This window comes from Chlorocebus sabaeus, chromosome 14 (genome assembly GCF_047675955.1).
Source record: "Chlorocebus sabaeus isolate Y175 chromosome 14, mChlSab1.0.hap1, whole genome shotgun sequence".
In the NCBI taxonomy this organism is placed as follows: domain Eukaryota; kingdom Metazoa; phylum Chordata; class Mammalia; order Primates; family Cercopithecidae; genus Chlorocebus; species Chlorocebus sabaeus.
Window position 1 is genome coordinate 43,606,459 of NC_132917.1, and position 25,931 is coordinate 43,632,389.

Below are 25,931 nucleotides of genomic sequence, written 5' to 3' on the forward strand. Positions count from 1 at the left end.
AGAGTGGCTTCAGTTGGGGAGCCTGGGGCAGACTGCCCTGCCTGCTCCACCTGACCCCGGAGTCCCTCGGGATGGCAGGACTGGGACTTGGCCACGGAGACCATTATCTGATGTACCTTTAGCCAGCACGTCCTTATCTTGACAGTGGGCAGAACACACACGTTTGTAGGTGGGCTTGCCAGAGAGGAATGCTGGGAGAGACGGGCCCAGGGCAGGAGGCTCCAGGAAACAGAGTGAAGACACTGGCCCTGGCAGCTGGGTCTAAGAGAGCTGCAGCCCAGGGGCACAGACCTGTGGGCCCCATGGCTGGGAAGGTGGCAGAGGAGAGAGGGCTGCCGAAAGGGACCGCTGCCCAGGATGCCTCGGTGAGTGAGCGATGGAGAGTCAGCCCAGGCCTGGCGGGCGGGCAGGAGAAATCGAACCTTTCTCTCTTCCCTCAGGGGCCTTCTGTCTTAGCACCACCCGGATAGCAAGCAATGTGAGGACATGGCCGCGGGACTGTTTCCTGCATGGCAAAGGGCTGAGGGAAACAGATTCAGGGTCCCAGAGGCCTCTGAGGTCACTTCCTGCCCTAAGAAACGCTCCTTTAGGGAAATCATGTCCTTATGTGTGACGTGGGACAATTTCACTTTTTCTTTCTACTTTTTTTTTTTTTTTTTTGAGACAGAATCTTGTTCTGTTGCCCAGGCTGGAGAGCAGTGGCGCGATCTCGGCTCACTGCCAGCTCTGCCTCCCGGGTTCAAGTGATTCTCCTGCCTCAGCCTCCCAAGTAGCTGGGATTACAGGCACCTGCCACCACACCAGGCAAATTTTGTATTTTTTAGTAGAGACAGGGTTTCATCATGTTGGTCAGGCTCAAACTCCTGACCTCAGGTTACCCACCCTCCGCAGCCTCCCAAAGTGCTGGGATTACAGGCATGAGCCGCTTACCTGGCCAGTTTTGCTTTTTCCAAATGAGACTCCATCACAGAAACGTGCCCACCCATGCCGGGGGCTCCACTGGTGTCTCCTCTGCCCGTGTGGCTGTCAGGGTGGTCTCAGTAGTAAGTGATGGGTGAGACACGGTGACAGACGGCTTTTGTGGGAACATCAGCATGTGTGGCTCTAGCAGGCAATCGTAAGGTCTGGGAGAAAGCTGGAAGGAGTAGAAGCAGCCAGGTGGCAGGAGGTGGAGGTATGTTTCCTTCCTCATTTTACCTGAGAAGTGTTTACTCAAGAAATAGCCTTTGACTGAAATCCGGGTGTGGCAGGATTTGAAGCAGGAGGCTAAACTGGAAGACAGGCAAGAAGCCGATCCCCACTCCCACCACCTCACCCCATCCCACCTTTCCATCTTTGCCTGTTGTGGGTAGGAGGGAGGAGAGAAAGATAAGCATGATTGAGGACTCCACACCCAATGGGGAAAACCGTCTGGACTGGCCTTGAGTTTCCAGGACTTGACTCGGCCAGACCCAAGGAGCCCACCATTTCTAGTCAGTTCTGCAACCACCACACCTGACCAGCTCTGCTCTCTGAATACCCTGTGGGGCCCACCACTTTGGGGAATGGTTAAAGCCTGAATAGAATAGAAAGCTAGCAGGGCTTTGGGAACACTTTCTGCCTGGGAGGGCTGACGATTCAGCCACCACAGCTTGAGAGGCAAAGAAATGCTAGGACCGCACCAGAAATGCACTCCAGCCCTGCCATTTCTGCTTCCCTTCTGTCCAATCCTGTCACTCCAGGTGCTGAGCGAGGGTCTGCCCCTAACACGTGTGGGGCTTGGAACATGAGAATGAGGGTCACATTTGCTATGTCTAGATATATAAAAGTCATCAGTCAAGCTATAAGAACAGTCGAAGATACCCACACTCCTCAGCCTCCCAAAGTGCTGGGATTACAGGTATGAGCCAGCGCTTCTGGCCAGTTTTGCTTTTTCCCAATGAGACTCCATCATAGAAACGTGCCCACCCATGCCGGGGACTCCACTGGTGTCTCCTCCGCCCATGTGGCTGTCGGGTTGGTCTCAGTAGTAAGTGATGGGTGAGACAGGGTGACAGACGGCTTTTGTGGGAACATCAGCATGTGTTCTCTAGTTTCTATCCTCTTGTCTCGACATATCTTCCTCACAACCTGAAAGGTCAGGTGTAAATTGAGAAATTCTAAGGCATCTTGGGTAGAATGCACAGGTATGGAGGAACCACTTCTAGCCCAAGCCACAACCTGTCCCCCTTTTCTGCCCCGCCTCAGCTCCATCCCACTCCATGGGGCCCTCAACACCCTGGGTGGTCACCCTCCTGCCTACCTGCATTGCAGCCCTGCCCTGCACAGACATATATACCTCTCTGGCCTAAAGGTCCTCAGGAGGTGGGGCTGGGGAGGAAGTGCACAGACCCTGGGGATGGACTTGGGGCCATTTGCACAGAGAATTCTGGCAGCTTAGGCACCTGGAGTGGTAAGTGCCCTTAACCCACGCACTCTTCATGCCATGGGCAGGAGAAGCAACAGAGAAGGACAAGAGAGACCCTGCAGCAGGCAGAGCTGTGTGTAACCTGGGCTGAATGTTTCGATAAAATTCCTTCAGCCAAAAACAAGTCCTGCGTGTCCCCTCGCCAACCCTCCAGCCGCGAGCGTCAGTACATCACTCCCCGCGAGGCACAGGCTCCTCATCTCAGAACTAGAAACATGTGCGCTGTGAGTTTCCTTCTTGCCTAGGCATCTGACTCAGGAATTCGATCAGAAGTTAATACGGGGAGAAATTACAATGTAGCCCAGCAGGAGCAGAGCTGGTTACCTACAAATAAACCTGCTTTTGCTTTTTTGGGTGTCGCCTGTCGGAAATTCAAGTGATGTTCTGACAGGCGTACTGATTAAGATGTCAGCCGAATAGATATTTAAGTATTTGAAAAATACAGAGAGTTTGTCAAAACCTCAGGAAGAGTCTAACAAATCCTTCCTGGGAGCCAAGGAAAATATTTTAAAATGGAACAGAGGTCGTCCCCAACCCAGGCTCTAATTTTCTTCCTCCGAAAGATGAGCTGCCTATGCCGCCTAGAAGGCACGATCCCTCAGTGGTGGTTGGAGTCCGGGCTGGCCCACACCTGCCTTCCCAGCCCACAGTGAAGGGGCTTGGGGCGAGCCTTGGAGCAAGGAACCAGGCACCTTTCCCCTTCCTCTTATCCAGTTTCTGCTCTGCCTCGTCTTTCTGTCAGCTCCCTCCCCTTCTCAAAGTACCGCACAGTGGAACCCAGTTGGGCTGCAGGTCACCTCCACACATCGCTCCAGACTCCAAACGTCTGACCTTCCTTCCTCAGCCCCTCCTCCATGCCTAAATCCGACCTGGGGGTGTTTGGGCCAGCAGAAGTAATTTCTCAGCTCATTTACATTGTCTAATATCCCTCCTGCAGATATTTGTTTTAAAAACAACAGCAAGATGCATGTTAGCCCACATAGTCTCTTAGCAATGGATAAGATTTTTTTTTTTTTTTGACAAAGTCTCACGCTGTGGCCCAGGCTGGAGTGCAGAGGCATGATCTCAGCTCCCTGCACCTCCACCTGCCCAGTTCAAGCGATTCTCCTGCCTCAGCCTCTCGAGTAGGGTAGCTGGGACTATAGGGGTGCTTCACCATGCCCGGCTAATTTTTTTATTTTTTATTTTTAGCAGACACAGGGTTTCACTGTGTTGGCCAGGCTGGTCTTGAACTCCTGGCCTCAGGTGATCTGCCCGCCTCAGCCTCCCAAAGTGCTGGGATTACAGGCATGAGCCACCGCGCACAGCTGGCAATGGCTAAGACTTTTTGATGATTCAACAACAAACAAAAATGGGACAGCGAAGCAATGTGTACAGTGATGGTGGAGAGGGCGAGTGAGGGGCAAGGCCAAAGCGCTGATCTGCCAGGAGTCCAGCATCTGTCTGAGCTGTTTTCAATCTCCCCAGGAGCTTGGGTCACAGACCTTCTTACCTCCTCTCCCCCAACCTCCCTCCTGCTTTGGGGCTTTGGCCGCTGGGGTTGAGGTGGGAATGGAACTCTGGAGTTCTACTCACTGGCTTGCTCTCTCAATTTGACAACATATTGTGAAATATTATACACAAATCAGCTTAAAGAACTCTCATGTACACGCCACCAATTACCAAAAGCTTTGAAGCCTGATCCTGCACTCCTACTGTGTCCCCTTTCTCCTTTCATCTCTTCCCGCTCCCCAGAGATAACCCCTCTCCTGAATTAGGTGTTTCTCTTTCCCATTTTTTTCTGTATAATTTTGGGTCTTTATGGTGAAAATTCAAACATTAAGCAATGGAAGTCACTTTGGTCTGCTGCTTTTCACGCTCTCCCAGAACTCTGGGGGTTCCCCACAGTACGCCTGCAGCATACTGTCACCAAATTTCTTTCCCTCCGCCGCCACTGACCTGGAATGTTCTTTCCAAGGAGTTCTGGCCCCCATCATTGCAGGGGTACTTTGACAAGAAGCCTGCTGTATGGTATTTGTTATTTTCACGTAAGGCATACTCATGTTATTTTCACCTACAGCATGTGTGTGCGTTGTGTACACAGTAAAAATAAACCCACCAGCCTCCTTCTCTGCCTGATCTGTCTCGCTCCATCCTAATCACGTGTCTCACCTGCTGAAATCTAAGCTTTTCAACGGCCTTTTCATTGTCACATCCCAAATTCCAAGCCTGAAGGGTGTTCTGGACTCTCCATAAGTGTTTGTTGGGTGCGTGGTTGATTGAAGGAATGTATAGTGTGAGAATGGTAGCTTGAGGAGGAAAGTCTGTGGGAACTTGTTAATGAAAATGTACTTGTTCCTGCCTGACAGAAATGTAAGAAAAATTGAATGCAGTAAAAAATGGACATCAGGCGAGGTGGTTCACTCCTGTAATCACAGCACTTTGGGAGGCTGAGGTGGGTGGATCACTTGAGCCCAGGAGTTTGCGACCAACATGGCGAAACCCTGTCTCTACGAAAAATACAAAAATTAGCTGGGTGTGGTGGCGCACGCCGGTAGTTCCAGCTGCTTAGGAGGCTGAGGTGGGAGGATTGCTTGAGCCTGAGAGGTCGAGGATGCAGTGAGCTCTGATCGTGTCACTGCACTCCATCCTGGGTGATACAGCAAGACCCAATCCAAAGAAAAAGAAATGGTGGGGGACTTTCTAGTTGCTTCTTTGTTTGGGCCTCAATGATTTAAATGATAGAATTGTCAGAATAGGAGGAATTCAGGTCTGCAGATGGTTAATACCTTTCAAAGGTATCAGCTGACACCATGAAATGCTGATTTTTTAATGTACATTCAAATATACCACCACTTCAACAATAACAACAACATGATGGTGACGATGAGAGGCACTACCTCTCAAAGCTCCCAGCAGCATTTTCAGTTGCTTCGTTGCACGAACTCCTCATCAAAATCAGATGTGAGGAGAAGTATGCCAGATGTTAGTGAGGACTAAGAAGTTGGTTAGGACTTTTCTCAGGGTGGTGTCTTCATGAGTATTGGGCATTAACTCTCGACAGCTACTTCCCTCTCATATGCTGCATGTGTCATGTCTGTTTGGCATTAGGAGATATGAAGCCAGCTGCTGGGAAAGTTAAAGGCAAAGGGTCTGCCCGCTCCAGTCAGATCTTCTCAGAGCACAGAGGTTTGTTTATAGAACTCTCTCCAGTCCAGAGTCTGGGTCTCTTTACCGTAAGCCGCTTGGCTTCAGGCTCCACCAGCCTAAGGTTGAGGTTCTCTGGGGCAGGTGCCTCAGGAGAAGCCCCGAAGCTCTCTCTGAAGGGAAGAGAAGATGGGCCCTTGTCAGCGCTCCTATTTTCCCAAAGCGCCAAGGCTCCACCTGTTGCAATCCCATCTCTTGCCAATTTGAGATTTCAACTACATCGGCTCTAAGAAGTTGCTCTCACCTGTCGATTTCCTCCTTGTCTTCTCCTATGTTCTCAGCGGCTTCCAAAGGAGCCCCTCACCTGTCCTGTCTCCTACAGGGCCTCCAGGATAAATTGTTCTCCTCTGAAACTGACAACAGCCTGTACTTCACCTACAGTGGCCAGCCCAACACCCTGGAAGTCAGAGACCTCAACTACCAGGTAGAGGCACACCTGGGTTCAAGGGGAGAGGAGCAGGCAGGGACAGCCAGGAAATTCCCCAGGTGGAATAAAAGGGTGGGCCCACCTTACAGGCCCTCCACCCCCAAGGACAGAGTCCAGTCCACATTCATGCCTCACGTGTCAGGTGCAATAGGTGTCATCGATGGCATATATCAGAGCTGGAGGTTGAGAGGCTTGAAAAGAGAATAAAATTGTTGTATAAACATAAAGCAAAATGTGTGAATCTATAGAAAAATGTCTCTGGGACTCTTTTTAAACTATATTTTGAAATAACTTTAGATTTTGGAAAAAATTGCAAAAATAATACAGTGTTTCCATATACTCATTGTCCAGCTTCCCCGAATGTTAACATCTTACATACCCATAGTATAATTATGAACACTAAGAAATTAAAATGTACAATGCTATTAACTACAGACTTTATTCAGATTTCATCAGTTTATATATATGTGTGTGTGTGTGTATATATATATATATATTCTTTTTTTGTAAAATGTACTATCCCTGGAGCTTATAAAACATCCAGAGTGCAAAGACAACCACTGACCTTTCAGAGGCACCCAGGAACCCCCTGGTCAGATTCAAGGATCCATATTCCCTCACCTTCCCAAGGACCCAGATGGAACATGGTGGGGCCTGGGGTGGTGAACTTCAGAGGCCTGAGTCTGGCTTCCTGTGGGTGTGAGTTGGGACAAGCCAATGAGCCTTTCTCTGCTCTGCCACTTACCAGCTGTGTGACCTTGAGCAAGTTACTTAACTGCTCTGAGCCTCATCTGTAAAACAAGGATTCTGATCGTGTCTCTGTTATAGGTTTGCAATGAGGATTGAATAAGGTGATGGATGTTAAGTGATTAACACAATGTCTTGCACATAGTAAACATTTGATAAATTATTAGTAAAGACATTTTGCTTCATGTTTTATTTTTATTTCTGTACCACTATTGCACATGCCTTTCTTTTTTCCTTTTTTTTTTTTTTTTTTTGAGAGTCTCACTCTGTTGCCCCAGGCTGGGATGCAGTGGCGCAACCTTGGCTCACTGCAATCTATGCCTCCCAAATTCAAGTGATTCTCCTGCCTCAACCTCCCGAGTAGCTGGGATTACAGACACCCACCACCACACCCGGCTAATTTTTGTATTTTTAGTAGAGACAGGGTTTTACCATGTTGGCCAGGCTGGTCTGGAACTCCTGACCTCAGGTGATCCACCTGCCTCAGCCTCCTAAAGCGCTGAGATTACAGGCGTGAGCCACCACGCCCGGCCTGTACATGCTTTTCATTCCTCTTATCTTCGGACCTGGAAACAGCAGCTACAGGTTCTCAGCATGGATCCTGCTTCTGTGTTTGTTAAAACCTGGGTTGGGGCCTATTGTGTGTAGGTGAGGACACATCCTCTGTGGAGAGGGGCCACCTGGGGAACGACGATGCTAAACAGAAGTTGCTGAAGCCCTCTGAACCATTCAGCTCTCTAAGGAACCTTCTGATGTCTCCCCACAGGTGGACCTGGCTTCTCAGGTCCCTTGGTTTGAGCACCTGGCTCAGTTCAAGATGCCCTGGACATCTGCCAGCCGCCGGAATTCTTGTGAGCTAGGCATCCAAAACCTAAGCTTCAAAGTCAGAAGTGGGCAGATGCTGGCCATCATAGGGAGCTCAGGTACCGGAAAGGCCAATTGCTGGGCAATGGTTTCTCTCCTGGGATGCAGAATGGTCCTTTGGACAAATGGATGCTTCTTGTGGAGCTCTTTGCTGACTAGTAGAATAATACAGCAGAATGGTTGAGAGCACAGGTTCTGGGTCAGACAGACCTCGGCTCAAATCCTGGCTCCTCCATTTGCTGGCTTTTGTGGGTAGGTGCTGTTGTTAAGAGTCATGAGTGTGCCTCTTGTCCACCCGGGGCTGTGGCCAGAGCATCTGACTTTGGCTAACACCTGGACTGAAAGATCAGCAAACAGCTTCAGCATGTGATGTTCTTTTCAGACTCCTCCAGCCACGAGGGGCATTGGTTCAGGTTGTTCCTCCGCAATCACATTCTGATTATGGCCAGAAGCCCGTGCCACACTCTCACCTCTCAGCCTCTCCAGCGTCTTACTTAGCACAACCTTCACTCGTCTGCAAAGAGCCACGTTCTTGGAGTGCCTCAAATTGTCATTTCTACAGCCAGTTTTAAAATGAGAGAATGTCTGAGCTGAAAGGGGGCTTGGGGAACAGAGTTCATTCTCATTATGTTCCACCTTTCTTTCCCCTACCAGTTTGGAAGCATTTTCAGAGGAAGGTGTTCAAACTCCCTACTCCTTAGTGTGTCTATTCTCTTGCACGGGATCACGTGCACACACACACACACACACACACACTTCCCTCCATTTGACAGATGAGGAGCCTCAAATCCAGAGAAATTGAGGGATTCTCGTAAGGACACATATTTAATGCAGAGCTAGAACTAGAACTTTGGTTTCATGATTCTCGGATCAACGCATTTCTCCCTGTGACACCCTTACATAATGTTAGAGAGAGAATTTTATATCTTTTAATTAATCATTTCCAGAGGTAGAGATCACTCAATTTTTTAAACATCCGCTCCAAACTTTTACACCCGTCTGGTAGATAAGTTCTGTTTACTGTATAACCAAAGATCAAATGAAATCTTACGTACAAATGCACTTTGTAACTGAAACAGCATCACAGTCATGAAGTTCCTCTCACTCTGTCCCTGTCCCTGCAATCCTGACCTAAATAAGAAAAAAGTAGATCCCAGCCGGGCGCGGTGGCTCATGCCTCTAATCCCAGCACTTTGGGAGGCCGAGGCAGGTGGATCACAAGCTCAGGAGATCGAGACCATCCTGGCTAACATGGTAAAACCCCATCTCTACTAAAAAATACAAAAAATTGGCCAGGCATGGTGGCAGGCGCCTGTAGTCCCAGCCACTCAGGAAGCTGAGGCAGGAGAATGGCGTGAACCCGGGAGGCAGAGCTTGCAGTGAGCCGAGATCGTGCCATTGCACTCCAGCCTGGGCAACAGAGTGAGACTCCATCTCAAAAAAAAAAAAGGAAAAGACAATGAAAAAAGAGGATCCCTCATGGGCCTACTATTGTATTTTTATTTATAACATCTAGTAGTGTTTCTTGTTGTATCTACTTTCTCTTCATGAATCCAGCATCTAGGGGACACATGGGTCTTTACTTAGGGTCATATCATGGTTAATACTTTGCACATACAACCCTCTAGCTGTCAGTATCCCTAATTTGTGGTTGAGGAAAGTTCAGAAAAGCAGAGCAAGAATTATATTGAATATTTGGGAGGTTGAGGCAGGAGGACTGCTTGAGGCCAGGAGTTCAAGACTAGCCTGAGCAACATAGGGAGGAGACTCCATCAATAAAATAATTTTTTTTTTAAATTTAAAAAATTAGCTGGGCAGCGTGCCATGCCCCTGTAATCCCAGCTACTCAGGAGGAGTGCTTGAGCCAGGAGTTCAAAACTGAAGTGAGCTATGATTGTGTCACTGCATTCCAGCCTGGGCAACAGAGCAAGATCCCATCTCTTAGAAAGGAATGAATAAATTATTTTGAATAGTCTTCTGGTTTTTTGTTTTTGTTTTTTAATTGGTTTTGTTTTGTTTTTCTGAGAGTCTCGCTTTGTCACCTAGGCTGGAGTGCAGTATGTGATCTCAGCTCACTGCAACCCCTGCCTCCTGGGTTCAAATGATTCTCATGTCTCAGCCTCCTGAGTAGCTGGGATTACAGGTGGGTGCCACTATGCCTGGCCAATTGCTTTTGTATTTTTTGTAGAGATGTGGTTTCGCCATGGTGGCCAGGCGGATCTCCAACTCCCGGCCTCAGGTGATCCGCTTGCCTTGGCCTCCCAAAGTGCTGGGATTACAGGCGTGAGCCACTGCATCCAGCAGCTCCTGGTTGTTTAACTATAGATTCAGTGTTGTTTGACTTCAGGTTTACTTGCCTGTGTAAAACAAAAAACAAAACAACAACAACAAAAACTTTAGACAAATAAACCGTAGAGTTATTTGAGCAAATAGTGATTAATGAATCTGGCAGCACTCAAAAACAGGACCAGTTCAGAGAGCTCCCCCAAGCAATTTGGTCAGGTGATATTTGTAGACAGAAAAAGCAAGTGCTCTACAGAAATAGCTGATTGGTTACAGTTGGGTGTTCACCTTATTTATTTGTGGGTGATGTGATCAGGTGTTGGGTATGGACGGGATCTCATCAGTCGGTAGGTTGAGGCGGTGATTGTGATTGGCTGATGCTTGGCTGCCATGATTGGCTGAGACTCAGCAACTTGTCTCAGCCAATCTCTGTCTTAAGGGAATATACTGCTAAGATAAGTTGCAGTTTGTTTACATATTAAGTTTGCTTGCAGTTTGCTCTGTGGGAACTCAAAGTATGCAGGCAGTCTCAGGCCAAATTTAGTTTAACTGAGCAACTGAAATTATTAAAATGATTTATTAGAAAGGTTCATCAACTACACTTCCTGTGACTTTTACTGCCATCCCCTCCTCCACCTGCCCAACACACACACAAAAGAACGCTGGCCATAATTTTTTAAATATAAAGAAAACAGCCTGGCTGGGCACGGTGGCTCATGCCTGTAATCCCAGCACTTTGGGAGGCTGAGGCAGGTGGATCACCTGAGGTCAGGAGTTTGAGACCAGCCTGGCCAATATGGTAAAACCCTGTCTCTACCGAAAAAAAAAAAAATTAGCTGGGCGTGGTGGCACATGCCTGTAATCCCAGCTACTCGGGAGGCTGAGGTGGGAGAGTTGCTTGAACCTGGGAGGTGGAGGTTGCAGTGAGCTGAGATTGTGCCATTGCATTTCAGCCTGGGCAGCAAGAGCAAAATACTATCTCAAAAAAGAAAAAAAGAAAGAAAAAAGGAAAAGAAAAGATAACAGCCCTAGGCATTTTAGTTTCTTTTATCGATTCAGCAATGCCAAAAGTGGTTTCCAATTGATGAGTTTACTGATTCGGAGATTCCAGCCATTCAATAAGGGTCTTGAATGCCAGTGGGTGTTTTGTCTTAGTTCATGGAGGGTGTGTTAGTCCGTTTTCGCTCTGCTCTAAAGAACTACCTGAGACTGGGTAACTTATAAAGAAAACAGGTTTAATTGACTCACAGTTCCTCATGACTGGGGAGGCCTCAGGAAACTTACAGTCATGGTGGAAGGCAAAGGGGAAGCAAGGCACATTTTACATGGTGGCAGGAGAGGAGAGTGAGGGGAGGAACTGCCAAACACTTTTAAAACATCAGATCTCATAAGAATTCACTCACTATCATGAGAGCAGCATGGGGGAAATCTGCCTTCATGATCCAATCACCTCCCACCAGGTCCCTCCCTCGACAAGCGAGGATTACAATTTTGGATGAGATTTGGGTGAGCCATACCATATAAAGAGTCTCCCCAGATACCACAGGCATCCTCCATTGGAAAGGCTCCCCACCGCTCTCACAAAGTTTTGCTCAGAAAACGTGGACTTCCTGCTTTCTGAGTGGGAATTCGTGGTCCCTGTGAATGTTGGTGAAGTCCCCGGTGCCCCTGGAGCCTGGCTCTGAAGCTTCTCTCCCAGGTTTCTCTCCTGGCTATTTTGCTCCACTTATGTTCTCAGGGATCTTAAATGAGGTACACCCAGAGGTAGCGCACAGGCCCCTTCTACCCTGAGATCCTCTGCACAGTAACCAGAGAGATCATGTGGGGAAGCGTCTTGGTTTTTGAGGTTTGCACTGGGTGCTGTGGGGCTTCCTGCAAGAAGCACATAGTGTGTGGCAGGAAGGACTTGTCACATATGTATTGGCTCAACATGTGACAAGTCTGTTTGAACACAACTTGGAAAACTTGCTCTCCAGTAAGGAAATCAAAACTCCGTCTGGGGCCGGGCACGGTGGCTCACGTCTGTAATCCCAGAACTTTGGGAGGCCGAGGCAGGCAGATCACCTGAGGCCAAGGTTCGAGACCAGCCTGGCCAACATGGTGAAACCCTGTCTCTGCTAAAAACACAAAAATTAGCCGGGTGTGGTGGCAGGAGCCTGTATTCCCAGTTACTCGGGAGGCTGAGGCAGGGGAATCTCTTGAACTGGCATGGCAGAGGCTGCGGTGAGCTGAGATTATGCCACCGCACTCCAGTCTGGGCCACAGAGTGAGACCCTGTCTCCAAAACAAACACACAAACAAGCAGAAGACACTCCAGCTGGGTGAGTGGAAAGAGCTCATTCCTAGCTCCACGGTAGAAAGATGTTCTGAGCCTCAGCCCAATCCGCACTCACATCTTAAACAGCTGTCACAGAAAGAGCCTCATCGAAAGCCTTTGGAAACTAGATCCAATCTGATGCTGACTTTCTCAAATCAATAATAATTAGTACATCATTCGGAAGAGGGTGGTGTTAACTCAAGTGCAATGAATCTTTTTTTAACCGTTATTTTAGGTTTGGGTGTACACAAGTAGGTTTGTTATATAGGTAAACTAGTATAATGGGGTTTTGTTGTATAGATTACTTAATCACCCAGGTACTAAGCTTAGTATCCAAGGGATTTTTCCTGCTCCTCTCCCTCCTCCCATCCTCCACCCTCAGTTAGGTGAATCTTTTCTTTAAAAAAGAGAATTAAAAATACCACTGATGCACTTTGGGAGGCCAAGGCTGGTGGATCACTTGAGGTCAGGAGTTCAAGACCAGCCTGACCAACATGGTGAAACCCCATCTCTACTAAAAATACAAAAATTAGCCAGCCATGGTGGCAGACGCCTGTAATCCCAGCTACTCAGGAGGCTGAGGCAGGGAGAATTGCTTGGACTTGAGAGGCAGAGATTGCAGTGAACTGAGATCACGCCATTGCACTTCAGCCTGGGCAACAGAGTGGGACTCTGTCTCAAAAAAAAAAAAAAAAAAGAAAGAAAGAAAGAAAAAGTACCACTGATGGAAAGAAGAGAGAGATGGGTGTGGATACAGTCAGAACATATGTGTACACTGTGCTGTAGTTTTAAAATCATTTCTACTTCTATTATTTCTCTATATTTTCCTCCATTATTTCTCAAAATAGATTTGGTTTTGCATTTTTAAAAGACACTCTATAAATGCTCCAAATTAGTCCTCACAAAACCAGCTTCTGAGCCAACCGACATTGAATAATGAGAGATTGCTGGCATGTTTGCCAGCCAAAAATAGTTACGTTAACACTAGCCTTGCTTGGGGAGAAAGGGCCTTGGTTGGTGGCAGGAGGGGACAAATGCTCCAGGCACCACCTGGCCCTGTGGCATCTAGGACTCTAGCCTTCTCCTGTCAGGCCACCACTGGCTGGCCCGGCCTGAACCCCCAGCGCCATCAGGCCTCACAGCCCCACAGGGGTGCTCACACTGGCTGCAGACAGAAGGCCTGGAGCTCCATGACCTGGGCCCACCCTATCTAGGTCCAGGGACTATGCCACCTCTCTAGGGGCTGGTCACATCTGCACCGACAGAGTAGTCCAGGCTCCTGGAGAGTGTGTGGGGAGCAGTGGCTGCCAGGCTGGCCCCCACAGAAGCTCTGCTCTCAGGGATGTCTCTGGTGGCTTTGCAGGTTGTGGGAGAGCCTCGTTGCTGGACGTGATCACCAGCCGAGGTCACGGTGGCAAGATCAAGTCAGGCCAGATCTGGATCAACGGGCAGCCCAGCTCGCCTCAGCTAGTGAGGAAGTGCGTGGCCCACGTGCGCCAGCACGACCAGCTGCTCCCCAACCTGACTGTGCGAGAGACCCTGGCCTTCATTGCCCAGATGCGGCTGCCCAGAACCTTCTCCCAGGCCCAGCGTGACAAAAGGGTAACTGGCCCCAATGGTGACCCCCAGGGTCCAAGAAGCCACAGTGTCCATGACCCCCTCTTCCCCTGCTGCGCTGCCTCAGGACCCAGCCACAGGTTGAGTTTGAACAACTCAACTTGCGGTCCACCCGCCCTGGGCTGCAGCCTGCCCTGCACCCTCCTTTCAAACCCCACAGCCTGCCGGAAGCTAGCTCAGTCCATTGGTTCCCTTCATTGCACTTTTTAAGACGTGGGATGAGTGTATTTGTTTGTGTGTTTTCTGGGCCTCCATGTGGGTAGAGAGCCATGGTCCCCCGTACACGGCCATGTTCCTAGCATGGGGCACCATGCCCGGTACGTCGAGGCTGCTCAGGACCTGTGGAAAGAATAGGGGGAACCAATGTTGCAGCTTGGAACTCAAGTGCGGGAGCTGTCTCCCTTTACTTTCAAACCCAGCCAGAGGAGCAGTTGCCTTTATCCTTGGGGTCACAGTGTGTCCAGCCCTGAAGGAGGCCCCCGGGGTGGTCTCAAAGCTCCTTCTGGCCCACAGGTGGAGGATGTGATCGCGGAGCTGCGGCTTCGGCAGTGCGCTGACACCCGGGTGGGCAACACGTATGTGCGAGGGGTGTCGGGGGGCGAGCGCAGGAGAGTCAGCATTGGGGTGCAGCTCCTGTGGAACCCAGGTGAGGGCCTAGGGGGCAGATGGGGGCAGAGGGACCTGTGTGGTCCCCTCAGGCTTGGCTTGGTCTGGCCAGAGCCCCACCGACTCACCAGGCTCCTCTCTGTGTTGGGAAGGAATCCTCATTCTCGACGAACCCACCTCTGGGCTTGACAGCTTCACGGCCCACAACCTGGTGAAGACCTTGTCCAGACTGGCCAAAGGCAACCGGCTGGTGCTCATCTCCCTCCACCAGCCTCGCTCCGACATCTTCAGGCTGTTTGATCTGGTCCTCCTGATGACGTCTGGTACCCCCATCTACTTAGGGGCAGCCCAGCACATGGTCCAGTATTTCACAGCCATTGGCTACCCCTGTCCTCGCTACAGCAACCCCGCTGACTTCTATGGTGAGTCACCAAGGCCAGCAGCCAGGGCCCTGGCACATGGGGCCTTCCCGATGCTTAAACCCTGCCCAAGCTTGCTGAAAAGATTCAGGGGAGAAACTCCCAGAGGCTTCAGGAGAGGAGGAGCAAGGATGGAGAAGAACAGGGGGTGATTTGCCAGCTATCAAATGCTAGATATGAGGGCCTGGAAATAGAAGCTTCTGACAAATAGCCACCCTTCTGTGCATGATAGATTAGAAACTTGCAAGCTCCAAAGATGGGGGGGCATGGAATCCAAGAGGGTGGGGATCAATAAAGATCAGAGTCTTTATTCAGACTCGGTAGGGAAAGAACCTTTAAGGTCAAGAAGTCACCAGATCTTAAAACATGTCCTGGTGTTCCCACAGTGGCACGGAGCCTGAAGGTGCAGGGTGGCAGAGAGGGGCCCAGGGTGGTGGCCTTGGCCAGAGAATCTCTAGATATGAAAATTGCTCTGGCAGCCCCAGATTTGCCCTTTGCTTGGCTCCTGAACCCTCAGCATATTACACTCAGGGAGTGTGAGCCACTTCCTTCATTCTGCAGGGGACAGTTGCCTTCCCAGGTACCTGGCCTGAAATCCTGAGTGCTGAGGAGGGGCATGGCTGCTTGACAGGCGGCATTGTTGTACCAGGTCCCAGGGAGGCAGCTGTCATGGCTTGTCCTGTAGGTCACCTGAGCCCCCAGCTTCCACCCAGGCTGGCAAGCTGTAGCAAAGACCCCACCAGTAAACAGGACAACAGTGATCATCTTGAAGGCAAACACGGGGCCCAAACATGCCAGGCCCAGAGGGTCTCCTGTTTGACTCTCAAACCCCTGCCAGGCCAAGGCCATCTCCATCTTTACAGATGAGAAGCCTGGAGCCTGCAGAGCTAAACACCTGCTCCAGCACAGCTGTAAGGCACAGAACTGGGACCGGTGCCCAGCCCTGGCCCTGACTCCTCATCCAGCTGCCCATACCCTCCTCCTAGTGTCCCAAGTTCTCCACCATCCTTACCCCAGGACAGGCCACCCCTCACCCTATGTACTCACATTCTGCACAAACTCACAGAAAGGTCACCTCCCTCCCTGTGCTCAGGTGGCAGCCTGGCTTCCTGACAATGTGTCATTCTCAGGCCAGCTATCCCCAGAATAGGGGCCAAAGGGCACCTGCCAACCTGGCCACCAGGGAATAATTTTAAGTAACCCTGGAGAGGGGTTACCAGAAGTCAAGTGTCCACAGCAGACCTGAAAACTCTTTTTTACATTTTATATTGTTATTGGAGGGGGCTCTGGCCTACAAGCCCTGGGGCAGGAACCCCTCACCAACCTGGGATGCAAGAGCTACACGGGGCCTGGGGTGCCCAAAAATCTGATGTTTTGAGCCACAGTGCTGCACACTGGGGGGCCACATCATGGTTTATAAGACCCCACCTAGACATTATCTTGTCTTGGGATGTGTTATGAAAAGGGGAGGGAGGGCTGGGCACAGTGGCTTACGCCTGTAATCCCAGCACTTTGAGAGGCCAAGGCAGGCAGATCACCTGAGGTCAGGAGTTTGAGACCAGCCTGGTCAACATGGCGAAACCCTGTCTCTACTAAAAATATAAAAATTAACTGGGTACAGTGGCTCATGCCTATAGTACCAGCTACTTGGGAGGCTGAGGCATGAGAATTGTTTGAACCTGAGAGGTGGAGGTTGCAGTGAGCTGAGATCGCACCACTGCACTCCAGCCTGGGCGATAGAGTGAGACTCCATCTCAAAAAAAAAAAAAAAGAGGATATGGGAGGAGGGAAGGGGGAGAGAGAGGAGTAGGTCACCTCTAGCCAAGCCAAGGCTCTGGGAAAGGAATGGAGGGAGGGTGGGCAGGCATGCATGGGTCTAGACTGAGCTGGGTATAGGGAGATCCTGGCTGTGGCTGGGCTCAGTTTGCCTTTTGTGGCATTGCCAGGGCCTTGGAGATAGAAGGCAGAGGCACTGCAAGAGGATGGCTGTGGTGTGGGGCTGCTTGGTGCTCCCCACAGGTTAGCATCCCTTGGATTTAGGAGGCAGGGCTGATCAGATTGGGTCTCCAGCCAAGTGTGCTGTCTCCCTCCTGGGGCAGAGCAGCCAACCAAGGGGTTAGTGAGAAATCTACCTGAAGTTGGCCAGTCCCTGGAACCCTCCAGCCAGACATCCTCCTGCTTTGGGCAGGCTGCCTGGGAGGCCAAGTTATTAATTTTCAGTGAAAGCGAGAACTCTCACTATCTGGATAGAACTCTCACCATATGGATAGAACTCTCATGATCTGGATAGAACTCTCTCTGGATAGAACTCTTACTAACTGGATAGAACTTTCACCATCTGGATAGAACTCTCACTATCTGGATTGAACTCTCACTCTCTGGATATAATTCTCACTCTCTGGATATAACTCTCACTCTCTGGATAGAACTCTCACTCTCTGGATAGAACTCTCACTATCTATCTGGATAGAACTCTCACTCTCTGGATAGAACTCTCACTATCTATCTGGATAGAACTCTCACTATCTGGATAGAACTCTCACTATCTGGATAGAATTTTCCCCATCTGGATAGAACTCACACTATCTATCTGGATAGAATTCTCACTCTCTGTATAGAACTCTCACGATCTATCTGGATAGAACTCTCACTATCTACCTGGATAGAAGTCTCACCATCTGGATAGAACTCTCACTATCTATCTGGATAGAACTCTCACCATCTATCTGGATAGAACTCTCACCATCTATCTGGATAGAACTCTCACTATCTATCTGGATAGAATTCTCACTCTCTGTATAGAACTCTCACGATCTATCTGGATAGAACTCTCACTATCTACCTGGATAGAACTCTCACGATCTATCTGGATAGAACTCTCACCATCTATCTGGATAGAACTCTCACGATCTATCTGGATAGAACTCTCACTACCTACCTGGATAGAAGTCTCACCATCTGGATAGAACTCTCACTCTCTGGATAGAACTCTCACTAACTGTGAACCCAACTACTCAGCCTCCCCCTGACCAGCCCAACTTCTCCCCATGGAGGGGCACTGAGTCCTCATCAAAAGCTTCCTGGACAGCTAGAGTTGGAGCCAGAGCATGACTGTGATGTGGCCCTTGGCTCTGAAGGCTCTTGCTCTGTCCTAAGATATCCTCAAAATGAGCCTGGGTAGTAGGACTTGGGTGGGGCCTCTACGGTTGCCCATTTTTTGATCCACTGCCCTTCCCCTGAGGCTTCTGCAGATGTGGTCAGGCCTGGCAGGGTGAAGGCCCAGCCCTTGGGGTCCCTCTGCCTCCCTCTGCTCTGCCCCTTGCTTCGTGGCCGAAGGTGGAGAGCATGTCCCAGAGCCCCACGACGGGCGATCAGCATTGTGAGCTGGGCGTGCGCCAAGCTCCTCACCTGGGAGCAGGTGCCAGGGAACAGGCCACCCATGACTCCACATCCCCTGCTTGCAGTGGACCTGACCGGCATTGACAGGCGCAGCAGAGAGCAGGAAGTGGCCACCAGGGAGAAGGCTCAGTCACTTGCAGCCCTGTTTCTAGAAAAAGTGCGTGACTTAGATGACTTCCTGTGGAAAGCAGAGACGAAGGATCTTGATGAGGACACCTGTGTGGAAAGGTAATGTGGCGGGCGGCTCTGAGAGGAGAGCTCCCTGCAGAAGGTGGCTGCCCCCGTGACCTGGCCACATCTTCTGCCTCCCAGCAGCCTGACCCCACTAGACACCAACGGCCTCTTGATTCCTACGAAGATGCCCGGGGCGGTGCAGCAGTTTACCACGCTGATCCGGTAATTATCTGTCTTTTTATTACTGACCCCCCGCCCCCACCAAGTCTTTGTATATCACATTAAGCCTTTTCTATTTAAGTGAATTTAAAGGAGAAAATGAGAGATAGAGTTATTTGAAAAAACAGCATCCAGCGGGGCGTGGTGGCTTATGCCTGTAATCCCAGCACTCTGGGAGGCTGTGGCGGGTGGATCACTTAAGTTCAGGAGTTCGAGACCAGCCTGGCAACATGGTGACAGCCCGTCTCTACAAAACAGCACAAAAATTAGCCAGTTATGGTGGCGTGGGCCTACCTGGTAGGCTGAGGTGGGAGGATTGCTTGATTCCTGGAGGTGGAGGCTGCACTGAGCCATGATTGCATCTTCACTCCAGCCTGGGCAGCAGAGCAAGACCCCATCTCAAAAAAAAGAAAACAGCATTGTTGGGACCAGCACTAATCTTCAAGGGACACAGAACACCCCTATTGCTTTTATTCTTTAAACAAAATTAAGATAACCTCACCAGCTGGAAGATCGTATAAATAGCATAGGGTCATTGAGAAAAATGTAGACAATAGGAGAGAATCTCTAGTAAAAAGGGAAGTCCCAGTCACACCAGCCCTCAAAGAAAACCAGACGGCACTATGTGGCGTGTCTTTCCTGATGTTTCCATGCACACACGTGTTTTTAAACGTGGTGGGATCCTACTGTGCATGCTGGTTTGTAGCAGGTTTCTTTTCAGTGAGGCAGTGCCTCCACCTCTTGTCTGATTGGGTCTTCCCCGGCATTCCCGTCAATCTAGCCATAATCACCCACCCGTTAAGTCCATCTTGATGGCCAGATTATCTTCCGGCTTTTACTACTACAAGCAATGAGGCAGCAGACATCATTGAGCACACATCTTTTTTTTTTTTTTTTTTTTTTTAAACACAGAGTCTATCTCTGTCACCCAGGCTGGAGTGCACTAGGGTGATCTCGGCTCACTGCAGCCTCCACCTCCCAGGTTCAAGTGATTCTCCTGCCTCAGCCTCCCAAGTAGGTGGGATTACAGGTGTGCGCCACCATGCCCGATTAATTTTTTGTGTGTTTTAGAGATGGAGTTTCTTCACATTGGCCAGGCTGGTCTTGATCTCCTGGCCTCAAGTGATCCACCTGCCTCAGCCTCCCAAAATGCTGGGATTACAAGCGTGAGCCACCATGCCCAGCCTATCTGTACATTTTCACAGACCTAATTGATTTTTTCCCAGGGAGCATTTCTTTAACATTGCCAAGCTGATACATTATGATAAAAGTAACAACCATTTATTGAGTACCTACAGTGGGACAGATGCTGCCATCAGTTTTCTGATTTAATCCTCAGAGCAGCTCTAGGAGGCAGGTATTACCGTCCCCATTTTGCATATGAGAGAAACGAGGCGTACAGAGACTGTGACATTCCCAAAGTCACAGGTCTGGTGTATGTTGTTGCCTGAGCATCTCTTCCTTTTGGTTTTTAAGTCGTCAGATTTCCAACGACTTCCGAGACCTGCCCACCCTCCTCATTCACGGGGCAGAGGCCTGTCTGATGTCGCTGACCATCGGTTTCCTCTATTTTGGCCACGGGAGCATCCAGCTCTCCTTCACGGATACAGCCGCCCTCTTGTTCATGATCGGCGCTCTCATCCCTTTCAATGTCATTCTGGATGTCATCTCCAAATGTGAGTGTGGCCACTGGCATGGCCTGCAGGACCTCAGCCACCTCTGAGCTGTGTTCCTCTGAACTCTGGGTTTGATTTCATTGTGATTACGATATATAAGACAATAACGTTTTTAAAGTTTGCATGTTAATATTAGTATGCAAATGAAAGCAAATTACCGAGTCTTAGCTCTTCCTATCCTAGCAGGATTTATATTTGACAGCAGAATACGAGCTACAGACTTGCAAAACCAGAAGAGCCTCATCAGACATCTAAATTAGGATGGCTTTACTGTGCCTATTTTTTAAAAAAACTTAAGAGACTTGGGCAATATGATAACTGCTTTGAATTGTATTAAGAGAATCTCCAAAACAGAAACACTATAGATTTATTCTACTTTTTCATTCTCTTTTCCTTTCCCTTATTTTTTAGGTTACTCGGAGAGGGCAATGCTTTACTATGAACTGGAAGACGGGCTGTACACCACTAGTCCATATTTCTTTGCCAAGGTGACTGGGCAGGGTTGAGAGCAAGTGCCCCCACCCACCAGGGTGGGGGTAAGTGTGGAGAAAACACTGCTACCAGGAAGCCTTTTCTGAACCATGGGGCTATGGGTCATGTGAAGTCACAGATGCCACCAGATGTCTCATTTTCTAGGGGAGTTTCAGAGACTTGAACTTTTATTTTAAACATTTACCAAAACACCAGGATTGTGGACCAGGAATGATAGTTTTCTGGTCAGAAGGCATCTAAAAAAAAGAAATCCTCATTGTATTTGACCTCTTCGGAGCCTCACTGTGGCCCTGAGCGGCCAGGCAGGCGTTTCCAGGAAGCAGAGGTTCGGAGAGACTGCTCGGCTCTCCAAGGCCACACAGCTACTTGTCTGGTCAGGGGGAGCAGGGACTTGAGACCAGGTCTTAGGACAGCAGGTGTCCAGTGCTGCCCCGGGGCAAACAGGCTGAACTGACCTAGAGGGAACGCTTGGCATCTGCAAGGGGGAAGCCAGCACTGAGTGTACCGGGTCCCAGCACACCCTCCTGCCACAGCCTCATCATCACCAGGAGGGAAGGTTGCCACTGGGGGGCATAGATACTTTTAAACGTTTATAATAATGGCAGTGAAGGTGCTGGCTTCATATCCTTGCAAGGGCTGTTCTTTGCAGATCCTCGGCGAGCTTCCGGAGCACTGTGCCTACATCATCATCTATGGGATGCCCACCTACTGGCTGGCCAACCTGAGGCCGGGCCTCCAGCCCTTCCTGCTGCACTTCCTGCTGGTGTGGCTGGTGGTCTTCTGTTGCAGGATTATGGCCCTGGCCACCGCGGCCCTGCTCCCCACCTTCCACATGGCCTCCTTCCTCAGCAACGCCCTCTACAACTCCTTCTACCTCACCGGGGGCTTCATGATAAACTTGAGCAGCCTGTGGACAGGTGAGGCCTGCACCCTGGGCCTGGGCCAGCTTTGTTAGGCCTCATGCGGCTGGATGAAGCCTGCTTTCATCCTCGTCACTTGGATCCAACTTAAGGCTGGCCCTTCTGGAAGCAGAGGCCTTTGCCCACTGTCCTGGAGGCCAAAGGAACAATTTCATTAGAGATTCCAGATGCACCTCCTCCTATCCCATAGTCAATACCCAGAAGTCACCCTTGACTCTTTCCCTCCCTCTCCACATCCACCCATGAGCCAGGTCGATTCTGCCTTGGGTTTCTCTGAAATGTCTGCTTGGCTGTGTCCCCATCCCTGGCTGCCATCCTTTAAGCCTGGGCCACTGCCATAGCCTGGTCTCTGTGACCTGGGCCCCTCCACATCCCTCTCGACTCAGCCATGCAGAGTGAACTTTCCAAGGTGCAAACCCATGCCCCTCTTTGTTCAAATCCTCCCAGGGCTGCTCAATCCTGCAGCCTCCCCAGCTTTCTGAAGCCCCCAGCACACCCCACCCTCTCACCTCTGAGCCTGCCCAGCTGCTGTCTCCGGGAATGTCATGCCCTGCCTTCCACGGGGCCTCACTTCTGCCAGGGCTTTCCTGACGCATCCAGGCAGGGCTCACTGCCTCCTTCCCCTCCCCGTACCATGCCACCTCCATAGGATCAGGGCACAGGCTCCATCGTCTCTGGTGTGGGGTCGCTGAGTCTCCTCAGCCCACACGGTCCATGAAGCTGAGCACGTGCAGGGGTGCCTCATCAAATCCCTCTCGAGAATTGCTATGGATCAAACGTGTGGGTGACCCCGTGGCCTCTCAGCTCCCTCAGCCCCAGTCTGTGTCCCCAGCAGCCCCTCTGCCCTTTTGCCCCTTGGCCTCTCTCCCTTCCTTGCTCATCAGAGAACTTGGGCCAGAGCCACCACGGCCCTGTCTCAGAGAGTGGAATGTGCCCTTGTGCAGGTGGGAGAGACTGTGGGAATGTGGGGAGACCATGGGAACATGGGGAGACTGTATGAATATGCAGGAGACTGTGTCAATATAAAGGAGACCATGGGAATACGGGGAGACCGTGAGAATATGAGGAGACTGTGGGAATATGGGGAGACGGTGAGAATATAGGGAGACCATGGGAATATGTGGGAGGCTGTGGGAATATGGGGAGACCATGGGAATATGGGAAGACCATGGGAATATGGGGAGACTGTGGGAATATGGGGAGATCATGTGAATATGGGGAGACCATGTCAATATAGACAGTAGGAATATGGGGAGACGGTGAGAATATAGGGAGACCATGGGAATATGAGGAAATAGTGTGAATATGGGGGAGACTGTGAATCTGGGGAGACGATGGGAATATGGGGAGATGATGAGAATATGGGGAGACCATGGGAATATGGGGAGACTGTGAGAATATGAGGAAACTGTGAATATGGGGGAGACTGTGGGAATGTGGGGAGACCATGGGAATATGAGGAGACTGTGAATATGGGGGAGACCATGTCAATATAAAGGAGACCGTGGGAATATGGGGAGACCGTGGGAATATGAGGAAACTGTGAATATGGGGAAGACTGTGTCAATATAAAGGAGATCGTGGGAATATGGGGAGATCATGCAAATATGGGGAGACCATGGGAATATGGGAAGACTGAATATGTGGGAGACCATGGAAATATGGGGAGATCATGCAAATGTGGGGAGACCATGGGAATATGGGAGACTGTGAGTATGGGGGAGACCATGCGAATATGGGGAAACCGTGAGAATATGAGGGAAACCGGTAAGTAACGAGGCTCTCTGTTGCCAGTGCCCGCGTGGATTTCCAAAGTGTCCTTCCTGCGGTGGTGTTTTGAAGGGCTGATGAAGATTCAGTTCAGCGGAAGAAATTATAAAATGCCTCTCGGGAACTTCACCATCGCGGTCTCAGGAGATAAAGTAAGCGGGGAGGCCTCGGGTTCTAAATTATTGGACGTCCGGCTGCCCATCATTCTAGTAAGCCCACTGCATGTCTGTCTCCAGATCCTCAGTGCCATGGAGCTGAACTCGTACCCTCTCTACGCCATCTACCTCATCGTCATTGGCCTCAGCGGTGGCTTCATGGTCCTGTACTACGTGTCCTTAAGGTTCATCAAACAGAAACCAAGTCAAGACTGGTGATTCACGCCAGGCGCCTGCCCGCTGGTGGGGGACCTGAGCAGACCCTTCAACTGCACTCCCTCCTCAGGACCCCCTTCCTGGGGACCTTGAAGACAATGACCCTACAGATGCTCAGCTGCATCCGGCCCACGGTGCTGCAGTGGCACAGACCAGCCACAGGATGGCAGTAGAATAAAGACAGTCGAAAGGGATTTCTGCTCACTGGCAGGAGACTGCGATGACTGGGAGTGAGAAAACCTGCACTCGGTGGCACCTACAACGTTGCTAATTTATTTCCTTTTGATATGCATTTATATAGGCAACTTGATATAGGATGGGAGCAAACTAGGAATGAATTGAGTAGCTAGACTGTGCAGGAATTGTGGGAACCCGGAGGGAACAGTATCAGTAGCTAGCAAATGTGGCTTCATCTTCCAGAGGCCCCATACTCCGTGGTGAGCCACCATAAATACAGAAAGTGACATAAGATGTGCCAGCAAGATGCCATCCCTTCTTTTTTTGTGGGGTCATGGGCTCCAAAAGCCAACGTGAACAATTAAAAATTTATTGAGCATCTACTCTGTGGCAGGTCCTGTGCAAAAACACTTTAGGTGGACAATCCTTTGAGGTAAGTGGTATCCCATTTAATAGGGGTGAAAACTGAAGCAAAAATTCATTTTCCTAAGGGCACATGGATACTTTGTGGTGGAGTCATGTGGGGGTCAGAAAAGCCTTGGAGGCCTTTGGAGTTAGAGGGCAGAAGGCAAGGCCTGAGCTGCTGTAAGGCTTAGGAGTTCAGGAAGGCTCCAGAAGATACATGGGGTCTGTAGAGGCTGTGTTAACTCGGCCAGGCTTGTTAGAGTTGCATTTCACTGATTGATATGGTTTGGCTCTGCGTCCTCACCCAAATCTCACCTTGAATTGTAATAATCCCCACGTGTCAAGGGCGGGACCAGATGGAGATCATTGAATCATAGGAGTGGTTTCTCCAATGCTGTTCTCCTGAGAGTGAGTTCTCCTGAGATCTGATGGTTTTATAAGGGGCTTCCCTCTTCGCTCAGCTCTCATTCTCTCTCTTGCTACCCTGTGAGGAGGTGCCTCCCACCATGACTGTTAAGTTTCCTGAGCCCACCCCAGCCATGCTGAACTGTGAGTCAATTATACCTCTTTTCTTTATAAATTACCCAGTCTTGGGTATTTCTTCATAGCAGTGTGAGAGCAGATGAATACACTGACCCTGCCTGGGTTTCAGGGCCAGCCTTGAACCTTTCACAGTGGCCAGAGGATGGGATGGCAGAGGCCCAGGTTGCACACTTCATGCCTGAGTGTTGGGGACTATCTGACTCAAAACAGGTGCACAGAGGGCAGGAGAGAATGTTCTCAAAGGAAAATTAGAGTTTAGAATCAAAAGAAGGGGGAGGCGGGTGTTTGGGAGGCAAATAGCAAGTACTCTTCATAGGTTCACTAGAGCCGCGTTACTCCAAGTATTGTCCCTGGGCCAGCAGAAAGGGCACAGCTGGAGCTGATTGGATAGGTCCTATGAGCCTCAGGCCCCACCCAGGCTCAATGAGTCTGCATCTTAAGAAGACCCCCTGGTGATCTGTGCAGATTCAAGTACGCTGCCCTTTTCCAAAGCACCTGCCACACTCAGGATGCTTGCACGGTCACGCTGCCACCATCCAACCTGCAGACCCCATTCCTGAGATTCACTGGGTGTTCCTATCATGTCCTCCATGGCAAGAGGATCTAGATCAGAATCAAGCCTTGGATCTAGTTCTCAAGTCTCTTTAGTCTCTTTCAGTTTAGAACAGTTAGTCAACTTTCCTTGACTTTCGTGACCCTGATACTTAATTTTGAAGGCTGTCTCTCAATTTGGGCTTATCTGGTGTATTTTCTTGATTAAGCTCAGATCACACACTTTGGGCAGGAATGTCACAGAAGTGATGTTGTGTTCTGCCCAGTGAGGCACGTGATTTCAACTTGTCCCATACCAACAACGTTCACTTTGATCACTTG

General features: G+C 50.0%; 1 protein-coding gene across 1 annotated transcript; it reads left to right on the forward strand.

Moving 5' to 3' along the window:
• Window positions 1–3: 3 nt before the first annotated feature.
• ABCG8 (ATP binding cassette subfamily G member 8) lies at window positions 4–25,018 on the forward strand. Its single transcript, XM_073022945.1, has 13 exons — window positions 4–365; window positions 5,955–6,056; window positions 7,573–7,729; window positions 13,634–13,872; window positions 14,401–14,533; window positions 14,646–14,915; window positions 18,377–18,539; window positions 18,624–18,707; window positions 20,181–20,380; window positions 20,792–20,868; window positions 21,522–21,789; window positions 23,587–23,714; window positions 23,799–25,018. The coding sequence occupies exons 1-13, from the start codon at window positions 189–191 to the stop codon at window positions 23,934–23,936; spliced, it is 2,136 nt and encodes a 711-aa protein (XP_072879046.1). The 5' UTR covers window positions 4–188; the 3' UTR covers window positions 23,937–25,018.
• The last annotated feature ends 913 nt before the right edge of the window (window positions 25,019–25,931 follow it).